The sequence below is a fragment of the Trichoderma virens genome, assembly GCF_000170995.1.
Source record: "Trichoderma virens Gv29-8 chromosome Unknown TRIVIscaffold_70, whole genome shotgun sequence".
In the NCBI taxonomy this organism is placed as follows: domain Eukaryota; kingdom Fungi; phylum Ascomycota; class Sordariomycetes; order Hypocreales; family Hypocreaceae; genus Trichoderma; species Trichoderma virens.
In genome coordinates this window covers 88,228-113,532 of record NW_014013679.1, presented here as the reverse complement: position 1 = coordinate 113,532, position 25,305 = coordinate 88,228, and the positions used below count along the sequence as shown (strand labels likewise).

Genomic DNA, 25,305 nt, shown 5'->3' with positions numbered 1-25,305 from the left:
AATATTTAGAGATGAGCCACGTTTTCTACGGGCCATGCTTTGAAAGAAAGAACAAGAAAAAATGAAATAGACATGATGCGCTAGAAGTTGAAACTGTTCCTATTCTCATTTCGTTCAGGGTATCCATCCATTTTATTGATCCATGCAAGCTCTCTCCATTTTGGCTGTCATGAGGTTCTCGGTGTAAGTGAGCAAACCTCATTCTCGTATCTAATCTATTTCCCATCACATTTCCCTCTTTTATATATCTACCATGTATTCTTGTTCTTCTAGCATGTATTTTTACTCCTCGCCCTTGTGTTTCCACTCAGCGTTTCTATGTAGGTGGTAGTCCCCCGTAAGTATGCTCCTCCAGATGCCATACAGCCCGCCGACGGGCCACCTGCTCTTGAGCGACTTCTTCCACATCTGGCGCTCCCTCCTGCTGGCCTCGACGTCGATGCGCACCTTGTCGTACACCGACGGCAGCGTCGTCGCGCTGTACTTTTCGCGCAGCGCCTGGTACCACGGCTTGTCGTAGACCTGCCAGAACTCGGGCTCCGAGTAGTACGTGTGCGCGTAGAGCCACTTGCGGCCGCCGAGCTGCACGAGCTTGTCCTCGAGCGCGCGGTTCTTGGTGATGAACTCGTCGTGGTTCTCGGGGCCCCAGCCCCAGACGCCAATGTTGAGCATGGGCTTGGGGATGACCTTTGTGGTGGTGCTGCCGCCATCGGTGGCCGTCACGGTTTCCGTCTCGCATGTTGGGTGGAAGGTTGGGCCGGGCGTCTCCTTGAGGGGGCACAGCCAGAGCGGCCAGATGCCGAACTCGTCGGTGGTGTAGTCAACAAACTCGGCGGCCTTGTCGTAAGGGATGGCGAGGTCCTGGACGACGAAGCGGGCGGATTCGCCGCTGGCGTGTAGTGCACGGTAGAGCATGCGGGTGTGCATAAAGTCGTCGAGGAACCAGCGCCAGAAGCTTGTGAAGGGCACGTACTTGAAGTAGGTGAAGCCCTGGGCGCCGACCCAGAAACCCGCGCGGTCGTAGCGGAAGAGATACTCGGCCAGCGGGATGTAGTCGGTGACAGTGTCGGCGCTGGTGTTGGCATGCTTGGTGCGGTCCTGAACATGCAGATAGAACCAGGGGTCGCTGGCGTGGCTAAAGGTCTGGATCTTTTGGTCGGCGGGCTTGTCGTCGGTCATTTGGCCGGTGATGACAACGCCGTGATCCTTGGAGAAGAGAATGCCGTCGACATAGTCGTTGCTGGGGTTCTGCGTCTCGGCCCGGACACGCTCTGCTACCTCGGCCACGCTGTTTGTGCGGTGGTATGTGGTTCGGACGAACTTGCGAGCCTCAATGAGGTTGAGCTCCATCAATGTCGTGATGCCCAGTGTACCCACGGCTCCTGCGGCGCCACGGAACAGATCTGACCGCTCGTTGGGCGATGCCTGCACGACATCGCCGTTGCCCAGAACCATCTCGACATAGTTGACCGTCTCGTCGAAGAAGCCGTGGCGGAACGAGCTGCTCTCGCCGGCCGTGCCCGCAAAGCCGCCGCCTGCCGTGATGCCGGGGAACTCCATCACCACAGGCGGCACCAGGCCATGGCGAAGCGTCGCCTCGACCAGGCGGTCCATGGGCACATTGGGCTCAACCAGCGCCGTTCGTGCGCCGCGATCAACCGTCAGGACATTGCTGAGGGCGCTGATGTCGACGGCTCGATGGCCGGGGCCGGGGCGAGGCCGCGTGCTGTTGGTCGAGCCGTGGAAGATGCGGTACGACTCGCCGCGCTCGAAATAGCCGCGGACAGCGGCGGCGATCTTGGTCACGGCCTGCTTATGGCGCTCCATGGCGGGGGACGCCCAATTGGCTTGGTCTGGAGTTGGGAGATGGAGATGGAGAGGGTTGGAGTTGAGGAGGATGAAATTCCATGGATCTTATCGACAGCTGCGGGTAGCAAGGGCCAATAGGGTGGCATGGCGGGGCCGATAAAGCTCCGGGTCTTGTGCAGGAACTCCAGTAAGATCAACGTAAGATCCACGATTAAGCTGCAGCACTACTATTAGGGAAGCTCGATAGTAATAGTCGAGCTTGTGTGAAGCTTCTATAAAAGGATTATGAAGCTGTTTCAGAATTCTAAGTAGGTAATATTTAATTTAACAGCTGTAGAAATATGTCCATGGATGATACACACTAGAGAATGATCTGCACATTTACTTGGCAGTGTCCCGCCTCAACAACAATGGTAGAATACAACAAATAAGCATACATGTTGAAAATAACTAATTACATATATCTATACACACTATATCATAATGCCGTTTCACATGCCCAGGTAATTTTTACCCCATATGGTATATCGCTTTATCATAGCCTTGCTGCGACTTCTGTCTTCTTAGCTCCCCCGCCTGCTCTTTTCAAAACAGAAGCCTGAATGTCCTCAAGCTTATCCTCTAGAAGCTCATCAAAGTTCAGGGGAACCTCTTCAAGCGTCGGGGCCTTAATGGTCGTTGCACTTGCCTCTATTGACTTTGGGTTTTCTATTGCGCGGCGGATAAATCTGATCCAGCTCTCGACACAAAGCCGTGAACTGGGCGCACGAGTCAGGAATAGAGGAAAGACATGCGGCATGGCCTCGTATTCCTCAAATACCAAAGGAACGCCATCCGCAAAGAGCTTCATTGCAAACGCCTTGTTCTCGTAGGAGAGTATCTCCCAGCCTGTGCACATCCATACAGGCGGTGACCCTTCCCAAGAACGATTCATGATGAGCGTCGCCAGCGGATGCACAGCCAAGTCATTGTCAGCATAAATGAATTTCCGTGGGGGGTTTGCCGGCCATATCTCGCATGGGGGAACTCGAGCTTCGAAATCAGGTCGTATTCTGGGCAAGTAGTCATAAGGATGAGCATCTTCGACGTGCCACGACGGCGAGCTCTGCGTGATGTCAACCCAGGGAGAGACGCAAGAGACACCGGCCGGTAGAGGGACTTTGCGCTTCTCGCCGTACCACTGGATGTCGATATCGAGACGGCGCAGCTGAAGAACGAGCTGCAATAGTGCGAGAGCAAGGTTTCCACCAGCGCTGTATCACACACAAGAGACAGTCGGGGTCAGCCACATGTAGATGATAGTCTGGACGTGGAATGTTGCACAGCATCAATTTTTTGCCAGATATAGACACTTGGACTTACCTGTCTCCCGCAAAAACAATATGCTCCGGTTCCACAGCTTCATGATAGGCGTCTGGAGGCGGATACAGCAACGTAAAGTATGAAACGAGGGCATCCAGCAGCGCACTCGGGAACGGATGCTGAGGCGCCAGTCGATATCGCACTGAATAGCATCTTCCCTTTGTCATCTTGGCCAGCTTTTTGACTATGGGGCGATGCGTGGCGGGATCGCAGAGATAGTACGCGCCGCCGTGGAAGTAGAGCACGGTGGTGGGCTCTTTGCATTCTTTCATGAGCTCGTGGTATTTGGCGGACTCTGAAATGTTGGGCAGGGGGTCCTTTTTCGATGCTGCGGCTCGATATCCCGTCCATTCACCTTCTACAGATGTGAGCTCAGGAACTCTAGTGTTGCCTCCTGTCAAGTTTGCATCTCTCATGCTCTCCATGGCACGGAGCAGCGAGTCTCTGATGTCCGTCTCAGGAGGCGGCGGCGAAGCATATAAGCTGACCCATATCCGTCCCTTGATCTCTGCGTTGCGCGTGGTGAGCTTCTGGGTGTAAGAAATCGAGTGTGGATTAGCTGGTGTTAGGAGAGCGCGCATAAACGACACCACCAGGTTGGACTGCAGATCCACGTATTGGGATTGTTCCGAGAGCTTCAAGACGTGTAGAATGGCTACTCGGGTCAGAAGAGGGACTTTGGAGAGCAGGAGGAGGAGCATTTTGAAGGCCGAAGTGAGCTTGGCGGTGGTGGATGGCAGTGGACGAGCCACGGTTGGAGGAGGGTCATTCATTTTTGCTGAGGAGGAAGAGGAGCAAAGTAGAAAGATTGAAGAGAGAGAACTCGAGTAGCTCCCAAGGCCCAAGGATTAATAGGGAGGGGTATCCTGTGATAGTTATATACCTAGGGACAGCAGCATAGTGGGTGAGGTGGTGTGTATATCCAGTATGGAAAGTTGGGCGATTGGCCGGCTGGGCTACAAGTATTTATGACATATCCATCCATATCAAACAAGTCCAGCACGTAATTGATTTCCGGCACGAATCAAACAACTCGGGATGGGCCGGCACGTGGCTGCTGCACCCGCTGCTGCGGCCATTACTCGAGACGAAATCCGCACATGAACCCCCCCGTAGTCTGCTGTATCTGGGTAAAGCTTGCGAGAGGTGGCATTGATTCCAGCTCATCCATATCTCACAGGCCCGGATCTGGGGTGGGCAAGTAGGGATGGATGGCCTTCATAGTAGTAGAAACCGACGGCCTTGGTTAGCGTGCATTAGTGGTTGCAGGCGGGAGCAACTAGAAGCCCGAGCCTCGGCCCGTCCGTCTCTTTGGAATCTCACTCCTCACTTTAATACAACCGCCATATCTACGGAGTACCTGGTGCATATATTGGATGGACTCTATAATGATGTTTTGTTTCTACATGGTACGACAACAGCGACGATGACTTCTTCTTCTTCTTCTTCTTCTTTGTCTTCTTCTTCTAATAGTAATATGCAACCCAACCGACGAAAAAATAAAATAAAATAAATGAAACTGTATGTGGTCCATTTGATATTAAATACATAAAAACTTGATAGAGCAACCCAACGCTCCGGCCGTTATCCAATTGGTGTCTGCATTGTCCCTTTATCCGTACGTACGTAGCGCAACAATAACCACAATTTGATCGAAATCGTACAATGCATGGCGAAACTCAAGCAAGCAATTATTTACGAGCTGCCGGCTGCTGCTGTCTCAGTGGTGGCCTTCTCGGCTTCCTTGCCCGACGACGAGCCAGCAGATGCGGCATTCTGGTTAGCCATGGCCATCTGCCAGGCTGGGATCGACGCCTTGGCCCCGGAGCCAATGGACATGCCAGAGGCTCTGTTGAATTTGTTCTGAACAGGGCCCTTGGAGGCATCAGCCTTGGGCGTGCCAGTCGCTTCCGTGGCGCTCTCAACAGGCGGGGGGGTTACTGATTGGCCGGGTGCTGTCGTGGGTGAAGCCGTTCCGCTGGTTCCGTTGACGCCATTCGATCCGTTGATACCGTTGATTCCATTGTTGCCTCGGAAGTAGCTGCTTGAGACAGAGTTATTTGAGTTGGCATTCATCCTCTGTGACACGAGAGTCTTGAGGCTGGCAAGCTCCGTGTTGATTTCGGCAAGTCGGTTGTCGGTGAGTTCCTTTTGATTGTTCATGGCCCTTGGGATGGCGTCCTTGAGGCTCTGCACTTCGTCGCGGATGCGCTGCGCGTCGTCCTCCCGGCGTTTGTTTGCTGATTTCAGCTCCGTCATGATGGTGTCCAGCTCTGCCAGCGTAATGTCCAGTCTTTCCGTCCGCTGCTTCTCGGCATCCTTCAGTGCCTCTGTGTCCTTGGAGAGTTGCTCAACCAAAGAGAAGGCCTTGTCGAACTGCTCCTCGATCGACTTCTTGTCCTGCTCCAACTTTTCAGGGGTAGGCGGCGCTACGAGGGGGTATACATAACGCTATGGTCTCGTGGTCAGTACAGCTGTGGCTCAAGACGCGCAAAGTGTTGTATCTACCTTGCCCAAGGAGTATAGCCCATAACTGACTCCGCCCACCACGGTTGCCATGATGAACCAATCTCTCCAATCCCGTTGTGTCGACGCAGGCGGCTGCCACGCATACTGGGGGTAAGATTGGTAATACTGCTGAGGAGGGCCCTGAGGAGGACCCTGGGGCGCGCCAGCATAGGGAGCCCTAGGAGCTACCGCGCCGCTGCCGCCTCCCGCTCTCGCAATGGCGGCATCAATCTCCTCCTGTGTCAGATTCTTGGTTCGAAGAAACGAGATTTTGTTTTCGACGGACGACGTTGCAACACTGGGGTCTTGTAGAACTGCGTCACTGTTAACATTGCGTTTTGGAGGGAGTGGATATGTCGAGAGTCGAAACTAACATTGTGCCTATGCATGTAACAGTCAGCCAAGAGACAAACCCGTGAGTGTTGATCACAAGGAGACGGAACGCATCACTTACTGCAGACGCCACGATTTCCTCGCGTATCGCCATGATGATGGATATCGTTGCTCTCACCGAGCCTCACAGCCACGTAGAATCACCAGAATCGACAGGAGACGCACTTTCAGGGCGATGGCGATGAAATATCGACGCTGAGAATGAAGGAGAGACGAAGAAGACAGAAGCTCTTGGATGCGACTGTATGTTGAAGCTCGGTAATTTGTGGAACCGGGATGGCTGAGCGCGGCCGCAAAAGCGCCAAAACATGCTGGACCGAGGCAACGGTACGTACCTTGTACTCTTTTGCTCTGGAAGCATCACTAATTGAGACCCACTTATTTTTTCAGCTGTTGCGCGAGTGCGATCACGTGCGCATGTGTGGCCGGCCATTCGCACTAGTCCGCTCTTGGCCAATCAGGCATTTGTTTACTTTCTCACCGAGCAACTGCCTTATCTTTTCCCCCCAATCCCACGGCCCCACGAAAGCCTTGCCTACCAAGCTTCAACATACCAAACCCGCCTCGTCAAATTTCTGTCGTCTGCTCCCGAAATTAGTCGCTACACCTACCGCGAATCGCCTGTTAGCTGCTCGGATAGCGTCGCATAACCGCAACCAGCGGCAAAGGGGAAGACTCTGCTCATAATGTCTCAAGACACGGGGCTGTGGAGCGTCCGCAGGAAAAGAGAGGTAGGTTCCCTTTCCGTCGCAATCTGGAACATCGCCGCATCGTCCGCTGACCTACGCCGCAGACGCTGGGCGGCCTCAGTACAAATAGCGGGATCCCGGCGCCAGGGTCGACGATGAAGCGCCAGAATACGGGCCACTCCAGCTACGGCACCGCTCACGGCCGATCAATGTCGGGATCTAGGCACTCCCTGGCAGTGACGCGCCCGAACCAGCCAATGTTCCAGCGCGCATCATCTGGCGCAAACCTGGGCGATCTTGGCCTGTCCTCCATCAAGCGAACATCCTTTCAACAGCCCAGAGCGACCTATAATCCGGCTGCTTTTACGCCGCTGGCCGCGAGGCCCTCAACAGACAGCGACAGACGGAGCAGCGTGTATCGTCCACGGCAATCTACAGTCGGCCCCGTAAGCCACCAGAGCTTCTTCCAAACTACACCCCAGGCAGCCGGCGTCCCTCGCGATCCGCGGCCACTGAGAGACCGATCCTTCCAAGCCCGAATCGCCCAGGAGCTGATGGACTACATGGTGCAAAACAACTTTGAGATGGAGATGAAGCATTCGTTATCGCAAAACATTCTCAAGTCACCGACGCAAAAAGACTTCAACTTCATGTTCCAGTGGCTTTACCATCGAATCGACCCCAGCCACAAGTTCCAGAAGAATATCGATCAAGAGGTACCGCCCATTCTTAAGCAGCTTCGATACCCGTTTGAGCGCAGCATCACAAAAAGTCAGATTGCAGCCGTGGGCGGCCAGAATTGGAGTACTTTTCTTGGTCTGCTGCATTGGATGATGCAATTGACCCAGATGCTCGATGGCTACGCCAGCAACCAGTATATGGATGCTTGCCTCGACGCCGGCGTCGATGTAAGCGGCGATCAGATAATCTTCAACTTTCTTAGCAGTGCATACCGAGACTGGCTAGCTATGGATGACGACATGGGTGATGAAGATGCCGAACGACTATTGGCCCCCCACGTTGAAGCCATGGCAAGGGCGTTTGAGGAGTCCAACGCAAAGTACGCGGCCGAGCTTGGGATGCTTGAGGCAGAGAACGAGAGACTGTTGAAGGAAATAGAAGACCTTGAAAAGTCAACCCCAGACCCTGCCGTCTTGGATAACCATTTCAAAATCATGGAAGAAGACCGTGTCAAGTTTGAAGACTACAACGAGCTTGCCATCCAGCGATCAGAAAAATACGAGGCGCGCATCCAAGTTTTACAAGACGAGCTAGAGAAAGTTGTGGAAGAGCTAAAAGAAGCGGACGAGGAGCGACGGGGACTTCAAAGAGCTGTTGACGACCAAGGCATTAGCATGCAGGATATCGACCGCATGACTTCTGAACGGGAACGTCTGCAAAGGGGCATCGAGTCGGCTGGACAGCGCTTGGAGGAGATTAAGAAAAAGGTCATGGAAAAGGAGGCAGAGGCCAGCCGAAGGCTTGATGAGCTGGAGCGCGTGGTCGACAAGTACAACACCATTGCCTACCAAATAGCTCTCATCCCAGCTACCGCAGCCAATGCTAAGGGCAGAGAATATGAGCTGCAGGTCACGCTGAATGAGAACGAGATGAATTCGTCCAATTGGAAAAGCTCGAGCACAACACATACCCCCGCGACAGACCGACTACTGGTTGATGCCACAACGGGCTATCAACCAGGACACGTCCTTAACCTGGATCTGAGGGGCCAAATCCGAAGCAGTTTCATATCTTTGCGGAAGGAGATTGCAGAGCGTCGAAGTGCTGTCATGGACGATATGATGAAAGACCACGAGCTCTTGGATGGTATTAAGGAGGCCATCGAGGACAAGCGGAATGAGGTTGAAGCCTTGAATCACAGAGTCAGGGCCGCTGAAGAGGAATACGAAAAGACAAAGGAGGTTGCGACAGCTCAGAAGATGGGATCTGACGCACAAATCGAAAAGATGGAAAAAGAGCTATCCAGGATGCGCGCCGGCTTGACCGAGTCCGTGCAGTTGCTAGAGCAGCGCGAGATTAACACCACCATAGAGTAAGTCTTCACCTTGCACGAAACTCACCACATACCTCTTGAGCAAATCAGAATGGCTAACACATATCACCAACGCTAGATACGAGCAGCTTGTATTACGGGCCAACTCATTACGAGAAGAGCTACACACAGAGATTGATCGTATGCTGAACGACGTGATCAAGTTCAAGATTCACGTGCAAAAGAGCTTGGACGACTACGAGGGCTTTGTGGCTGATGAGCTGGAAAAGGAGCTGGGAGGCGACGAGATGCAGGACGAAACTCGGACACTTCCCGATATATAAAGGAGCTACTCGATGTTTTGTGTGTTTTGAACGACATTTACGAGATGAAAATAGCGTTTTTGATGATGGGTGGAGTTGTTGGTGTTGGCTGGTAGAGGGGCTTTGTGTCGACTATATTTTGTGCATACCTACTTTTTGAAGATACCACTAGCAGCTGTTCTTTTCGTTGAACGAATGATGACTTGGAGGAATTTTGAATGCTTTCATTCTCCATTCAATGAGCCGGTACATTTTGATGGACTCCCCAGTAGAGGTGACTTAAGATGATGCCTGAAGGACAGGACACCTCTTGCAAAATCTGCCACATCTCTTCAGCCACGTAATTGAAGGAACTATCAGCTATCTGCCATCTTCAAGAACTCCAAACATACTAATATTACTATATATTTTCTAGTTTGTCCACTCTATGGTGTCCTATGCGGGCCGTATGACCATATGCGCACAATCCCACTGTCGGAAGCTGTCGCGAAGTAACCACCGTGGGGACTAAACACTATTTCGTCAATAATATAACATCTGTGTGCGTGGAATATGCAGTGACTTTTTCCCGTTGTGCGATCCCAGAACCGGATTGACCCGTCATTTAAGGTCGTTGCAATCCACCTATCGTCTGGCGTCATAGACACGGATAGGAAAACGAGCTCGTCATCCCTAATGTCTGAAAGACACACGCCAGTATCCATTTCCCATAATTTGAGAGTATGCTTTGCTGCGGTAACTAAATACTTGCTATCCGAAGAGAAGGCTGCTGAGCAGACTGAGTCCAGTTTGTGGCGGAGGCTTCTTCCCTCTGAAGCATCCGTCGTCAAGTCCCAAATATAAGCATTACCGATTATACAGCCTGCAGCTATAAAACGCCCATCCGGGGATATCTTAAGGTGTAATATTGGTACATTATTACACGTGGTGAATTTTTGAATTTCAGCTCCTTGTTCTAAATTCCAAAGATGAACATTTCCACCGTAATCGCCGGATGCAAGTAAACGGCTATCATTGGAGATATTAAGTGTTAAAACTTTCTCTTCGGAATAAAGAGAATATGGAGCAGCTCTCCATTCAAGATTTAATACCTGCGTTTTAAACATATTTTAGTATTTGATATCGAATAGTTTTCGATTGGTGATCTATCATATTGACGGCTTACTTACCCGGACGAGGTTATTAGACGCAGCGGCCAAGAATCGTCCATTAGGACTGAAACAAGCAACGTTAACAACAAAGTTTCGGATCAAGTTTCGGGGAAATAAATCCCGCATTATCTCAAGGTCGAAAAGTTGCCTAATTCCATTCGAGTCGCATGTCGCAATATATTTCCCGTTGTAGATGAAAGCCGTGCTAGAAACGGACCCGCGCTGTAAAGTATCCACAAGGCTGAAATATACAGGTTCCAATAGAGGGTCGATAAGGGCATACCAATCATCACCTTGTATTATGCTTCCTGCCGCTGCAGTGCGATCTTCGATATTGAAAGTTTCCTGAGCAAAACTTAGAATTGCTTGATACCTTGTCCACAGGTCGCTTAGGATTCCGGCCGCAGATATATGCTTTTGCTCTTTAGCCCATGAAATCGCCCCCTGAACTTGATCGTCCGTGAATCCTTGGTACGCGTTCGGGGGAAACAACAGCGCTCTGATGATCTTCCCATCACCCTTTTTAATGGCCATATGTAGCGCTGTTAAGCCGTCGTGATCCTCTATATTCATATCAGCGCCGGACTCAATAAGAAACTGCTCGGCAATTTCTAATTGCGTACCATCGGCCGGATTATTCTGGTTGTCGAGACCTCCACTTGATAAGTCGCTTCGTGCTGTTGAAGGCCTTGTTTGATCAGGTTGACGTTGGGAGGAATCTGCTGAATCCTCGTCTTCAAAGTAGTCTTCTGCAGACTGGTCTCCCAACCAACATTCTAAATATCGCTTGAAGTCGTCAAGGTTGAATGACTTATTGACTCTGCGACTTCTTGATACCTCGCCAGTGCTGGGTATCGAGATCATAATTTCCTCCATGCCTCTGATAAGGGAGTCTATGTTGAACAATGTCTCCGCCATGTTATGGCCTTTACTACCGGTCTCCAGGTGTTCATTTAAAACAATTGAAAGGAGATTGAAGTAGCCACTTAATATTTCAAGGCAATGAAGCTGAAAGCTAGAGTCGAGAGATACACTAGACTTGGCCTTGGCTTCGACATTATCAATCCACGAGCTGAAACGTGCCAGTCTGGTTTTCAACTGGTCCTGATAGTCTATGTCGTTTGTGTCTGTTATTGCCTCATGAAACTTTTCAAGACATTGCTGCACGAGGTTCGAAACAGATTCGACAGCAGACATGGTGAGAGCTGATATGCGTTGATGGATGTCAGAAATCGAGGCACACGGAAAAGAGTGATGAGATTAAAGTGGTGAAACCCTGCGAGCTCGAACAGGTGCTGCAGCTAGGTAGGTAATAATTATATATGATATTCCATCAATCAAGGGAGAGAGCTCTCCTTTTATAGATTTGTTCAACCCACAATTACCTAACCCAAATTTTGTTGCGTCCTTGTTGCTAAAAAGCTCCTTGGTCTTTGACAATGAATTACGTCCTAGTTATCTATTTCTCCCTCTGCACTTTGCCTTATGTTGGAATGTGGGCTAATTTCCGGGCTTTGTTGCAACACATCTTACAAAGCAACTAGGCCTGGCTGCAAAGCTCACAAAGCAGAGTATTTTCTTTGCCATCACATATCCATTTGTAACATCCGAAGCGGCATTTTCCTTTGTATCACAGGGCTTTGTGGAACCTCAATCGTATGCCCTATCTGACCAATCCAAGCTTTCCAACACCTTAGCTAGTTTTTCTATCTCTGTCATCACACATTTTCAGATACACAGTCACGTTGCTTTCTTTTGCAGTTGAGATTAGTGCCTTTGGTCATCTAGTTTATTTTATCCCTTTGCCTTCGTCGTTCCTTTGTGACCTCATCGTCACCCCCCACAGGAAGCGCAAGTGAAGAGAGGAAGCCTCAGTGTTGCCCAAGCTAGATCAACACTTACGTGAAAATATCAGACATAAGAGCACAAATGAATTTGGTTTAGGATGTAATTATCTATATTAAGAGGCATTTACATATGCATGTATGTACATGGGTATGCATCCTAGGCGGGGAATGAGAAACGAGGCTGAGAGTCGCACGTTGCTCCAGATTTGGGCATCAATGCTTCCTTGGTCAACAAGGCCACAGTCGAGCGTAGTACCTAGTTTCCCCGTCTTGAACGGTCCGGCCCGAACCAACTAACTACATACGCTTTCACCATTGAAGTTAAGTACCATGGGTGCCTGGGGCTTATTCGGAACTCCCGAGCCGGTTGATACAGAGGATATATACAACCTATTCACTGCAGTTCTGCCTAGTTTCATTGAAGTAGGCCAGGATTTTTCAGCGGACTCTGACGATAAAAGCACAGCAACGCTGGGATTTTATATTCGGGTTACACGCGACGCCGAACGCTTACATCGATATCTTGCAGCCTGCAATCCCACCGAAATCGTATCGTGAGATTTAGAAGAGAATAAAAAAGTTCAGGTCATTCTATAACATGTTCTAAGACGGCTCGAGGACAGCTTCTTGTCCGGGAAGGGCAAAGGGGCTGAATATCTGCGCCTCGGACTTGAAACAGGCAAGGTGATATATATCCAAAGCTACGTGCCCTCCGAAGAGTACTACCCGAAGATGAGGACATCTTCAAGGACTTTGGCAGCAAACTGAATTCCATCGTTTGCATGGATCCCGGCAATGCCGAGAAGAAGGAAAAAATTCTAAACGCTTTCGTCGTAGCGACCTCGTTCTTCGAAAAACTTGATATTGAGTCCAACTCCGTGTGCCCCGTCAGGTTCTCGAACTATCCTTTCAAACATATACGAGCAATGACCGAGACACTCTTTAAAGTGCTGAAAGCGAAGTGGTCCTGCACGTGCAGAATCCATGCTAACCGCAAGGCACGCCTGAGCCTGACCCAACATCGGCGATTCGAGACGGTGCCCAGCCAGGGCCAAGTCCTTCTAAACAAAAAGACCATTTTTCGGGTATTGTTCTCAACTAAATCGTTGAATCGTGAATGACAAGATATGGAGATTATTGCCAAGACCTAGAGTGAGTTGGCTTAACCTAATTCTATGTCCTGAGCCCAGCTAATCAAGTGGCTATATATACAAGGTAGTCATGAGAGCGACGACCATAAGGAAGTTGAGCATGACCTCTGTAATACTATAGATGTCTGCCGCGGAATTCGCACAAGGGTGGTAATCTATTCGAAAACCCTGTGGACATTACGGTCCGACATTGATAACGATTCTTGTCCTCAAATAGAGGATAGAGAATTTAAGTCTCTGAAAGAGCTACTTAAGCCGAGTCCAGGTAGCGGCAAATCCTCACTGTCATCAATCGAGAGGAAGGGCTGGATCAAGGCCATCTATCCGGATTAAAGTCATCCAGCTAGTCGAGATCATCTAGCTAGTTAAGGCTATCCCGTTTAATCAAGGTCATCTAGCTGGATCAAAGCTATCCAGCTGGATCAAGGTTATACTTATAGTAAAAAGAAAAGCATCGTAGCATAGCAAAAGAATATTGTAATATAGGGCTTTCACTTTACAAAGTGACAGTATATATTTATAAATAGAAGCTTTATTGTTCTTAGATATATAGTAAGCCAGGAGGGATACTTGATGAGCCGTCCTTAAATATTCCACTCTATGGCTGCCTAGGCGGACCGTATGACCATATACGCACAGTCCCATCGTCAGAAGCTGTCGCAAAATAACCACCGTGGGGACTAAACGCTATTGAACGAATTGCGTTCTTATGCGCGTTGAATATATAGTGGCTTTTCCCCATTGTGTAATCCCAGAAGCGGATAGATCCGTCCATTGAGGCAGCTGCAATCCACCTATCGTCTGGCGTCATACACACCGATAGGAACTTGAACCCATGCCTAGAATTCTCGATCTCTGAATGGCATTCGTCAGCGTCCAGGTCCCATAATCTGAGGGAATCCCCTCCACCAGTAACTAAATATTTACCATTCGAAGAGAAGGCTATTGACTCGACCTCCCCTCCGTGGTGAAGTGTTCTTTTCTGTGCGTTTTTCCTCTTCAAGCCCCAAACACAAGCAGAGCCCCGGTTGCCACCTGCAGCCACAAAACAGCTATCCGGGGATATCTTAACACAATTAATTCTTGCGTCAACAGTCTTCAGTTCCTTTTTTTTCACTCCTCTTTCCATATTCCAAAGCTTGGTAGTGCCACAGCCATCACCAGATGCAAGCAAACGGCCATCTTTTGAGACATCAAGTGCATGAATGCTCTCCTTGTGAACAAAAGAATATTGGGCGGTCTTCGTTGTAATATCCCATACCTGTATTTTAAACATGATTTAGTATTCGGCATCGAACAATTTTCTATTGGTGATCCGATTGACGGCTTGCTTACCTTGGCGTATGCTTGAGCTGCAGTGATTAAGGATTGTCCATCAGGAGTGAAGCAAACGGGATAGACTCTGGCGTCTATATTCAAGTCTAGGTGACATAGACATGCCTTCGTCATAGTGTCGAAAATCCGCATATCTCCTTGGTAGCTGCCAGTCGCAAACTGCGTCCCGTTGTGGTTGAAAACGACACTGGAAACTCTGGATCTATGCGGCAAAGTTTTCACAAGGCAGAAAGATGCAGGTTCCAACAGAGAATCGATAAGAGCATACCAATCATCACCTTGTATTATACTTTGTGCTGCTGCAGTGCGATCTTCAATACTGAAGGTCGCCTGAGCATGACTCAGAATTGACTCGTATCTAGCCACTTGGGCGGCAGATAGGTGCCCTTGCTCTTGAGCCCATGAAATTGCCTCCTGGACTTGTTCATCTGTGAATTCTCGGTGGGTATTGGGAGTAAGCAACGCGCTGATAATCTCCCTACTACCGTTTTGAATGGCCATATGTAGCGCTGTCAGGCCGTCGTGATCTTTGGTATACACATCAATACCGGACTCAATAAGATGCTGCGCCATTGGCATGTCACTTTGCTCAACAGCTAAGAAGAGCGCCGTTCGGCCGTGTGTATCCCGTGTATTTATATCGACATCAATCCTGAGGAGCTGCTTGACAACTGCTATGTGCCCTCCCTGGATAGCAAGTTTCAAGGCTCTTTTCCTTTCTCTGCGGCCTTTTTTAAAGATTCGGCCATCTTCAATCAGGGAGCGAATGGCATCCTCATCCCCTCGCGCCGCGGCTGCATTTAAATTTATTCCGGTTTGCATGGTGTCGTCCTGGCTGTTCTGATTATCGAGATCTCTACCTGACGCATCACTCCATATCATTGAGGATCGCGCTTGAGCAATTTGGCATTTGGAAAAACCTTCCAGCTCCTTGTCTTCGAAGTAGTCGTTATTTGCAAAGTAATCATTTGTAGGGGTATCATTTCCATTCTCTTGCATCTCATGATTCATTTTGTCGAAAGATGACATTGCGAGTTCTTTTCCAGATTCTTGTAAAGAAGCGAGCCAATTTTCAAGACGCTTAGCGTTAAAAGTGTCTTCTGGTAGGGAGTACGTTCCTATCGGCTTATTGAGGTTCTCCATAACAGGCTGTGGCCAGGGAAGAGCGCGAAGAGCAAACTCATACGCATGACGCACCACATGGTCAACTAACTCTGGCGAGTCTCGTGGCCCTTTTGATGGGCACAACGGACACGATTCGATGCCCATGTATCTCACTTCAGCTGAGGATACAAGGAATGAAAGATCGTATTTCAATAGTGCTTCCTTGTGCTGAGTCTTTATATGCGTAGTCAGATCCTCCTCTGATGAATAAGGCTCATCACCTTCATCGCATAAGAGACATTGCCACTGAGGCGCGTGGTCGTTCTCAACATGGAGTTCCCATGCTTTCCTGGTTGTAAAAAGCATATCCGGTGTAGGGCATGACTGCGCGATACAAGTGTATGGACACAAGTCATCGATGAGATGTTGGCTACCCGAAGAATATGAGATTTGTTTCTAGTTGTTGATCAATGAATATTCAAGGGGTATTATCTTACCTCCATCTACTAGCAGAATTTCGAAAACCCTCACTAGGCAGAGACTGACAACAACATGGACATTTGAACACGAGCTGATTTTGACAGGACACGGGAGCTCTCGGGAATTCAGTGTTGGCAGCAATGCGTGAGATTTGGGAGTGTGCAATGGTTGGATCTTTGGTTGAATTGAACGCCAAAGTCCCCTCAGCCGTTGATGCTGTTGTATAGCCAGTCACCGTAGGCGGCGTTTTGTTTTTTATTAGCTTGTCTTTAGGTTCAAAGGATGCGGACATCTTGATTTGGTCTACAACAGAAGCTGTAGGTGTGATCTGTGAGATTTTGAGAGGAGCAGCGTCAGCCTGTTGTTTGTCTGCTGTTAACTTGGATGGTGCTGTCTTTTTGACACGCTGAGACCTCTTTTGAGCCAGCAAAAAAATATGTCTGCGTCTTAGGTTGGCCTCAATCAGTCGTTTTTGAATATCGGTCAGTTTGGAAGAGTCGAGATTTTCTATCCTGGATTCAGCTACTTGCTCAAGCTTGGCCTTCAACATGTCATTTTTCTCGCTTGGCTCAGCTGGTTTGGAATCAGATAGTTCGAGTCCAGTTAGCTGAGGCTGGTCTTCAGCGGGTTGAAGTAGAACCAAAAATTCTAGATGCTGCTTGAACTCATGATGCTCGTCAGGGTTGAACGACTTATTGGCCCTGCGATTTCTTGATGCATTGCCGGTGCGGCGTATCGCGACTCCAATTTTCGCCAGGGTTTTAATGATGGAGTCTATATTCGCCAATCCCTCTGCAGTGGGAAGACGTTTATCGACGATGTCCATGTACTCATCTAAGAGATCGGATAGAAGATTCAAGATATCCCTCACTAGACCCAGGTCTTCCGGTCGCGACCTAAATCTAGAGTCGAGAGATGTGCCATCCGTTTTATTCGCCTCAACGTTATCTACCCACAAGTTGAAACCCGCCAGTCTGCTTTCCAAGTGATCTTTATGCTCCGTATCACCTTTGCCCGTCATTGCCTCTTGGAATTTTGTAACGCATCGCTGCGCGATGTCTGAGATGGAAATTATGGTAGACATGGTGAGAACTGACGTGTTTTGATGAAACAGGGGAGCAAGATGAATAGAGCTAACACCAGCGCTGCTCAAGCTAGATCAAGGAGTATGAAAAGAATATCAGAGAAATTTGAGCCAGTCAATCTAAATAGGATGTGTTCATAAATATTAAGAGGGGTTTACGCGCCATGTACTCCCATGTACAAACGCGTGCGTCCGAGGCGGGGAATATGAAACGAGGCTGAGAGTTGCACCTCGCTCTAGATTTGGGCATCAATGCTTCGTTGTCTGTGTAACATCAATGGTCACAGTCGAGCGGGGTATATATACCCATTTCATACAGAGTCTGCCAGAGCATTTGTTTTTGTATGCTCCGTCTAGTTGAAGACGACATGGAGAATCCCTCGAACAGCCGCGATGCTTTTTTGCATTGGGCACTCAAAATCTCTCGAATTCTAAGAAAGGCTATGAGAGATACGAGCTTGGATTCAGCGCGGCGATGTGTTGTATCAGAGATTGTTGCGAACCTGGCCCTGGCTTGCAATGCCATCGAATCGATTCCGATCTACTGGATAGAGCCTGAAGTTCACAAAATGTGTCAAATCCTCTTAGATGATTTTGCTGACATAAATAGCGTACGTCTATGACGATCCCAAACGACTAATGTCTACAAATATAGTACAGAAAGGCTTATTGGAAGTTTAGTGGGTGAAAAGTGAGCGGCGGAACCATCTCTTCGACTTCGATCCTCTTCGAATGCTTCTCGGAAAGGACCGGTTGGGGGAAATTTCTATCATCTCCTTTTTCAAGGACTTGAATGCTGGAAATATTATAGCCGCCATCAGCCATGATTGCTCTCACCTTGCTAAACTAATAGCTCCTAATAACGAAGGTGATGGAGACGGTGTGCGAGCCACGTATAGTCAAAGACCAAAAACCCACTTCATTGATTTCACCAGAGATCTATTCAAAGCGCTTGAGATTCACATTAAATGTGAGCTTGACAGGCAAGATTATCATAAGAGTCATGCATGGCATCCCGCAAGATTGTGCTTGATCGAGGAGGAACATGACTCTCCCTCCATCAGTCTTCTTATATCTCCGATGCAGATGGCCTACTGGCAGGACTTCCACCTGGTAGTGTAAGTTTCTATTTCACCGCCCAAGCACTTACATATACTAACAGTTGATAAGAGAGCCAAATAATAGCACTGTTGTTGACGATAATACGGATTCTCAGCCAGCATTTTGCAATCTGGTAGACACTCAGTATTGTGCTCGTGTAGAGGTTGGCTTCGATGTTTCCAAAGGCCAGTTTCGGTTTCATAGGAACAAATTCTTGAAATCTGAAGCCGGGTCTGGGCATGGAGAAAGCCTTGCCGATGTGCTACGCGAACGCCAACTGATGCCCAAGGAGAAAGTCATATTAGCATACACCATTGCGCAGGCTTTCTATCATTTCTATGACTCAGACTTGATGCGTATTAAGTGGACGAGCGAGGCCATTTGGTTTATGCCTCCCACTACGGGAAAAGATGAGATTCCATTACGACCATACTTGATATTCCCCTCTGGGATTCCAGACGACCCGGAGGAAGATTTTGTTGATAATCCGAGACTTGTTCATCAGCATCCCCGTATTTTGGCTTTTGGGATACTGCTACTGGAAATCGGCCATTCGAAACCTTTTCAATCGATTCCCCAGCTCAATAGTATCGCACAAGCCAACTGCGACCACAAGATCGCTGATAATTGGCTGAAAGATCTGAAAGCAACTACATGGGATGAGTTTGCGTACAAATCGTTCTTTGATGTTGCAATAGAATACTGCATTCGAGAAGCCAAACTCCTCGTTGACAGGCAGGACAATCCCAGTCCTGTTGGCACAGCTACGGATCCGCTAACTCAAACATTACCGGATAATCAAAATGGAGTTCTCAAGCGAAAGGAGAGATTCTATAAACATGTGGTGCGTCCATTGAAATACCTGGCCGAGATTGGCTTCAACCATAACATTGGAAACACACTATGCATTCGCAAGAAGCCAAGGGTAGACCGCCTGAACACAGATTTACCAAACGAATTGTCTCTACTCGAGGAATCCTTTCATTCTGGGAACACTGTAATGCCTGAAAAGTGGCTTAACGATTTGAATTCAATTGGCAGGATGATTGCACGACAACAGCGAATCCACAAAGTGGAGAGGGCTATCAGCGTGGCAATCCTAGATACCGGCATTTACTTGGACGATGACGACAGCATGCTACCGCGTATTAAGAAAACGCGAGATTTTGTTGACAATTCACCCACCAAAAAGACAGATACGTTTGGTCACGGCTCCTTGATGGCAAAATTCGTCATGCATTGTGCCCCCTCCGCTGAAATCATCATCGCCCGTGTGGCGAAAGACACGAAAGGGCTGGGTGGCAGTCAAGAGAGAATTCGAGATGTAGGTTAATATGTATTGTGGCATAACATCCTTAGACATCCCGCTAACAAAGTGTGACATAATAGGCAATCCTATGGGCCGGTAGAGACTGCCAGGCCGATATTATTTCCATGTCATTCGGATTCCCAAGGGATCATGAAGGCATCAGCACTGCTATCAATACGGTCCAATCGGAACGAAATGGATCTGTGCTTTTCCTAGCCAGTGCTGGTAACTCCTCTTTTGAGGGTGAAAAATTCCCTGCTCGCCACTCTTCGGTCATATCTATCCATGCTGCTAATTGCCACGGCACCTTCATGGAGACAAATCCGCGGCTCCCCGATGGGGCACCTGCTATATGGGGTACTTACGGAAGCGACATTCCGGAAGAATTCTTCGCAGATATACAGGAAAAGTATCCTAATGTTTGTCGGCCCGGATCATCAATTGCCACAGCTGTGGCGGCGGGTATCAGCGCTTCTATGGTTGCGTATGCAGATCTTTTGCCCTATCTCGAGCCATCTGCGAAAGGAAACTACAGATTATCACGACTTAAGCTACTTCGAAGGAAGAGCGGTATGGAAGCGCTATTCAAGTCCATGGTGGTGAAGAATGAAGGCAGTCGAATGTGGTTTTTAGATCCAATTTCATTCTGGAGGGATACATCGGACCAAGATCCTGCCAAACATTTTGCGAGATACTCTAAGATCTATTCATGTCTGCAATATGTCAACTCCCAACAGGCGGATATTTCTCAAAGCTTCTAGTTCGTTTGTGTCGGTTAATGGTGTTCCTAGGCAATGTGACGCCGCCCATGATTGACGAACAGGCTCACGTATAAATTGTGGGAAAAGAGTATAAACAAATCATAATGTAACTCATTGCATCTGAAATATATAGAGAAATAGAGGTATTCATTTCGTATCTGTTTTATGTACTCATGAGTCGCCCGCTATCTTGAAAGTTAATGTAATTGGTTCTGGCATTGCTGTGATGCAATAATGCCAAAATTATACGATATCCAATCATTGAACCGTCTGTTATCGTGCCTAATTGAATTAGGCTGCGATGCATAAATTGGACGCCTTCTATATCATGCCCGTTGCAGTCCTTGCAATTGGAGCCCGACTGGAAAACTCTTACTCTTACAACATACCTTTTAAGCTATGAGAATTTCCCCTGCCTCATGAACAATGGCACAAAAAATCTGGTTCTTTCCACCAAGCTTCAACTTTCTTCCTGATGGAGAGGTTTCATTAGGCTCGATTATTCCTCATCCAAGCAGGCCTACCCTCTCACTCGCCTCGCTCGACTCAGAATCTCACCCAGAAATTGCCCTCCCCAAGATCAATACTTTCACGGAATCTGACCACTTGCACTCCCAAAATAAGAGCACGTCACTTACCACACAAACGTTCCTCAAACTCGTGAGTCTAGCCTTGCAGGTCGGAAATGTGCATGCATCTCGCTTCACCAAAACGACATATGGCAGTATAGATCTCGAAACGAGAGCATTTGGTAGTGGCATGAGCGAGGATACATTGAAAGCGATCGTGGGGTTGGCTCGGGTAAAGAAGCATATAGACGGCGGCATGTTTGGCAAGCGGCCCGTCTATATCATTTCGGGATTGCGAATTGCCAAAGACTCCTTTCAAGTGACTAGCGAAAGCGGATCGACAAATTCAACATCGGCGGGAGTCTCTACGTCTACAGTGACGGGTCCTCCTCCTGTTACTGGGGGAGGTAATGTCACCTCCAACAGAGAGCAAGGCAAGAACGACAGTTATAAATCTGCTCCTGGAGTCGTGTTTGCGTACAGGTTGCATGTAATTCGAGTTAAAGGGGACGGTGATATTGAAGCTGAGCTGTTTTCTCACAGAACGGCTTTTCTTACAGGTGAAGGTGAAGATGAGGACTCCGAAGAGGAATGGGAGTATGGAGAGGTGTCTAAAAATGTGTTGCTTGAGGACTTGGAAATTGATCCAGATTTTAATGAATATTCGATGGGAGAAGAAGGGCAGGAATCCTGTATTGCATTCAAGCATTTTTAATCACGGCTTTGGTATTTCTGATTACCGATATTTAACGGTGCCTGGAGGAGACAATGGAGAACATGTAACCCTACTGGAAATATCCCAGAAATAGAATGTTCTCACGATACATGTGCCTATGCATAAAGACTCTAGTAATAAGATTCTACCTGCAAGTCAAAAACACCAATGCCGTAACACCAAAACCATAGCGTGAGTATATGGAGAGGGTTATCGAAAAATATGTAAACTTGAAGCCAAGCCTTAACTTTGCTACCTTTAGTCTAGTCGATGAGTGGCCTGCCACATATATCCAATATATGCCACGCCGTAAAAGCCCGTACAAGGGTAATTATTTGTATTTATATGACGCACAAGATGGAGACGTGAAAGATCAGGGTGTGCTGCCCCAGATATCAAATTTGCTCGGAGCGAAACGCTCTGGAGTTCGAGACTGCAACTGCTGGTCAGATGATTTACCTTTCACGTTGCATGCAATTGTCCAGTTGCCATCCAGATACCTTGTGCAATGTCACGGTTCAAGCTTTAGCTATTGTGAGCGCATTGACGCCGTGTAGATGTCGTTTCTTGTTTCCTGATCCGGACAGTTCTCTTTCTACCCATCAAGATACTTTGGGCGCGCTGACTGTGAAGCCCAAGGGTGATGGTGGTGGATGAAAGCCAGGGCAAGGAAGTCAAAAAGCCTGGTATATAGGAACAGGGAGTGGGAAAAGACAAGCATCACAGAGAAGATACGCCAGGTTCTCTTTGAGTCTGTGAGTCAACCTGTTGGGCTTCGTGAGCCGCGCATTGGCCGTTACGAGAATGACGCTCGAGCCTACGAGGACTCCTATGACAAAACTTCTGGACCTGCAGCCAAGACCACCTGAGGTGCTAGGACCGAAAGGCCCATCACCGAGCTATCGGTGTCCTCTTGACAGCTGAGATTTCTTTGACATAAGGAACCCAAATTTGAAGAAGAATAGATATGCTTAGCTGAAATCCTTTGACAAGCTGTTGGCGCCTCTGGCACCAATGAAAATGATGGTGCTCAGTGTGCTCATGAAGCCGCTGTCCAAGTTATCGTCTTCAGGCCGTTTTCCATTCTTTGTTGTGCGCGTTCATGTAGCTTTGGATACAGGTATCAAATTTCCACCATACATCAACAAAGAGCATACCATTGTCTAGTGTATGTCAAAGGATTGGACTCACGCGCGGATGAAAACTTGATACCAGTCTGTTATTTTATTACATGTATATAAGGCAGCACTTACTCTGAGTACATGTGTCTAAAGCACCTGCAGCGTACAAGCCCCTCCTATTAAGATCCTCAAACGATGACCATGGATAAAAAGGAGCCGTCCGATGCCATGACTTCGGATGAGATGCTCTTAGATATCCGAGAAAAATTTAATCGATGCACTAAGATTCTACAAAGCATATCCAATGACGATAGAACCGATGCCGCCGAGGCAAGAGAGCAAATGGCAAGCATTTACACATGGGCTGTGGATATGGGCGTATTCTGTGAAGCCCAGCTACAGTCGATTGATTCTCCATTGAAACGCAATCCGAAAACAGGTTATCTGGTTAAACGCCTTCTCTCCGCACTTGAAGCCACACTTGGTAATTAAAACCTTTCACATTCGCTAAGTTTAAGTAAAAAAAATTTTAATGTTTGAATATAGAAGGCCTGAAAAAAAGCTCAATCAGCCTCGAGTCCAATGATTCTCCAGGACGTTCCTCTTCCCGATTTACATGTAGGCTACCTCAGCCATCGAAAGACAACAAAGCGCCATGGGCAGTGTCCTGGAGCTCTATTAAGAATCTTATCCACAGCCTCTTTGTTTTCATCTTACTCCAGAATCAAGTTGGATATTGTCATAGCGAAGAACAAACTAAAAAAATTAAAACCTTCTCTCAGAATAAAGAAATATATAGCCTATTTAAGAGTTATGCGAGGCAAAAGATTGATAAACTTATTCCCAACGCTAGCTCAATGCTCCGGGAGCGCATGGTTGAGTCGATTGCAACAAGGCGGATCCGGTTTCTGTTTATCGAGCAACATCACAAAACGACTTCTATTCAAGGTGAACCAGCAACAGCGTTCCAAAAGAAGGAACCGAAGCCCTGCGAAGGGGAGAGCGCTCAAGCAGTGCCGCCAGCTGATCGTCAAGAAGTAATACGGGGTGGTATTACCCCTATTAAGTGTTATTTGGATCCGAGCACACAACCAAGCGTGATACCATCTCTAACGTTTACGAAGCTTGAAACAGAAAACCCCCAACCAGCTCAGGGCCAGCACGTGGATTCCGTGTCATCTGCGGAATATTCGACAGCGATAGACCCTACATGCGCCTCATTTACTTGCCCATACTGTTTTCTTATCTATCCACTAGAAGAAGCCAGTAGACCAAGTCTGTGAGTATACATGTAGTTTTGAAGGGCATGATTTCGCATTGCTAATTCAATGACTCAGCTTAAGTCGGGGCCATCTAATTCACGACTTCGAACCTCTATTCTGCGTATTTGACTCCTGCTCGTCACCATTCATGAATACAAGTGCAGCTACATATGATGACTGGTTTGATCATATACTTCATGACCACACAAAATCTCAATGGCTTTGCTGGCTTTTCGGCATGACTCCTAAACCACTTCTTGAAGAATGTCCCTTTTGCGGCGAATTCCCGGCGGAACTTGAAAAGGCTTATCCCGACCAGAAGAGTGATCAGGCATACAAAGCTTTGGTGGAACATATCAGGGATCATCTATTCATGGTGGCAATGGACTCTATTTCCAGTTAAACAAGACGAGCGCCGGATGGACAGGGTAAAGGCTACATATATATGGTTTTAATTTACACAAATAGCTTGGTAGTCTAGACACATGGGTGATACATAGTTAAGGAGATTATTTTATTCTATTCGTATATATCCCTTTCTCCAAATCAGTTACATTGGTTAACCGATAATCTAGGAGAATAAAACGGTTCAAATAAGGCCCATTGAGGCGCCGCCTAGTTTTTGTTTCCTAGGTCTAATGTAAATAAGCAAACTTGATATATATGTACATGCAGTCACTCAGTCCTACCGAAGTGCCAGGTGGGGATGGAACTTGGGCTATTGGTGTATATGCTCAATGGCAACTGGATTACTGTGAGCCTCGTAGGTGATGTCGAACCTCCGCCCTTTCAAAGTTATCAAAGAGTTTCGGTCTCGATGGAGCGCGGTCAAGAACAAAGAATCGGGCACAGTGGCGACCAATGTATGCCTGTATGTATCCGCTGCTAGAGACACAGGCCTTGGGGTTGTAGAGGTCAACAGGGCTTCTTTGACATATGCAGCCTAAAGCTGAAGAAGAACAAAGAGTTGACTCTTGGCTGAAATCCTTTGACAACTTGGCCTGCTATTGGCATTCCTGGTACCAATGCAACAAATAGCAGCTAGTGTTATCATGAAGCCGCTGCCCAAGTTATCATCTGCGGCCGATACATTCGATGTATTCTTTGTTGAGCACGTGGTTTTGGATATAGGCTGCCATGTTTCACCATGCATTCATAAAGAGCGGACCTTTGTGCCTATTGCATATTAAAGGATTGGGCTAAGCGCGGATCAAACTTGAATCAATCTGTTGTCTCAT

The 25,305-nt window shown here is 48.0% G+C and overlaps 8 protein-coding genes across 8 annotated transcripts; 4 read left to right on the top strand and 4 right to left on the bottom strand.

The window, feature by feature from the left end:
- Nucleotides 1-282: 282 nt before the first annotated feature.
- TRIVIDRAFT_230840 (uncharacterized protein) lies at nt 283-1,864 on the bottom strand (the record flags this gene model as incomplete). The annotated part of the gene is made up of 1 exon (XM_014100236.1): nt 283-1,864. One exon carries the CDS (start codon nt 1,825-1,827, stop codon nt 283-285), a length of 1,545 nt encoding a protein of 514 aa, XP_013955711.1.
- A 480-nt stretch (nt 1,865-2,344) lies between these two features.
- TRIVIDRAFT_52396 (uncharacterized protein) lies at nt 2,345-3,872 on the bottom strand (the record flags this gene model as incomplete). The annotated part of the gene is made up of 2 exons (XM_014100235.1): nt 2,345-3,062; nt 3,172-3,872. 2 exons carry the CDS (start codon nt 3,870-3,872, stop codon nt 2,345-2,347), a joined length of 1,419 nt encoding a protein of 472 aa, XP_013955710.1.
- A 720-nt stretch (nt 3,873-4,592) lies between these two features.
- On the bottom strand, nt 4,593-6,282 carry TRIVIDRAFT_209408 (uncharacterized protein; the record flags this gene model as incomplete). Its single annotated transcript, XM_014100234.1, has 4 exons — nt 4,593-5,622; nt 5,680-5,993; nt 6,054-6,060; nt 6,134-6,282. 4 exons carry the CDS (start codon nt 6,164-6,166, stop codon nt 4,867-4,869), a joined length of 1,110 nt encoding a protein of 369 aa, XP_013955709.1.
- Nucleotides 6,283-6,758: 476 nt separating this feature from the next.
- On the top strand, nt 6,759-9,098 carry TRIVIDRAFT_52372 (uncharacterized protein; the record flags this gene model as incomplete). The annotated part of the gene is made up of 3 exons (XM_014100233.1): nt 6,759-6,803; nt 6,866-8,814; nt 8,894-9,098. 3 exons carry the CDS (start codon nt 6,759-6,761, stop codon nt 9,096-9,098), a joined length of 2,199 nt encoding a protein of 732 aa, XP_013955708.1.
- A 404-nt stretch (nt 9,099-9,502) lies between these two features.
- TRIVIDRAFT_152376 (uncharacterized protein) lies at nt 9,503-14,502 on the bottom strand (the record flags this gene model as incomplete). The annotated part of the gene is made up of 2 exons (XM_014100232.1): nt 9,503-9,888; nt 13,845-14,502. 2 exons carry the CDS (start codon nt 14,500-14,502, stop codon nt 9,503-9,505), a joined length of 1,044 nt encoding a protein of 347 aa, XP_013955707.1.
- Nucleotides 14,503-17,597: 3,095 nt separating this feature from the next.
- TRIVIDRAFT_70443 (uncharacterized protein) lies at nt 17,598-20,400 on the top strand (the record flags this gene model as incomplete). The annotated part of the gene is made up of 5 exons (XM_014100231.1): nt 17,598-17,840; nt 17,885-17,909; nt 18,041-18,347; nt 18,415-19,654; nt 19,720-20,400. 5 exons carry the CDS (start codon nt 17,598-17,600, stop codon nt 20,398-20,400), a joined length of 2,496 nt encoding a protein of 831 aa, XP_013955706.1.
- A 426-nt stretch (nt 20,401-20,826) lies between these two features.
- Nucleotides 20,827-21,684, top strand: TRIVIDRAFT_222955 (uncharacterized protein; the record flags this gene model as incomplete). Its single annotated transcript, XM_014100230.1, has 1 exon — nt 20,827-21,684. One exon carries the CDS (start codon nt 20,827-20,829, stop codon nt 21,682-21,684), a length of 858 nt encoding a protein of 285 aa, XP_013955705.1.
- A 1,316-nt stretch (nt 21,685-23,000) lies between these two features.
- Nucleotides 23,001-24,470, top strand: TRIVIDRAFT_201921 (uncharacterized protein; the record flags this gene model as incomplete). Its single annotated transcript, XM_014100229.1, has 4 exons — nt 23,001-23,289; nt 23,377-23,423; nt 23,588-24,084; nt 24,143-24,470. 4 exons carry the CDS (start codon nt 23,001-23,003, stop codon nt 24,468-24,470), a joined length of 1,161 nt encoding a protein of 386 aa, XP_013955704.1.
- Between the last annotated feature and the right edge of the window lie 835 nt (nt 24,471-25,305).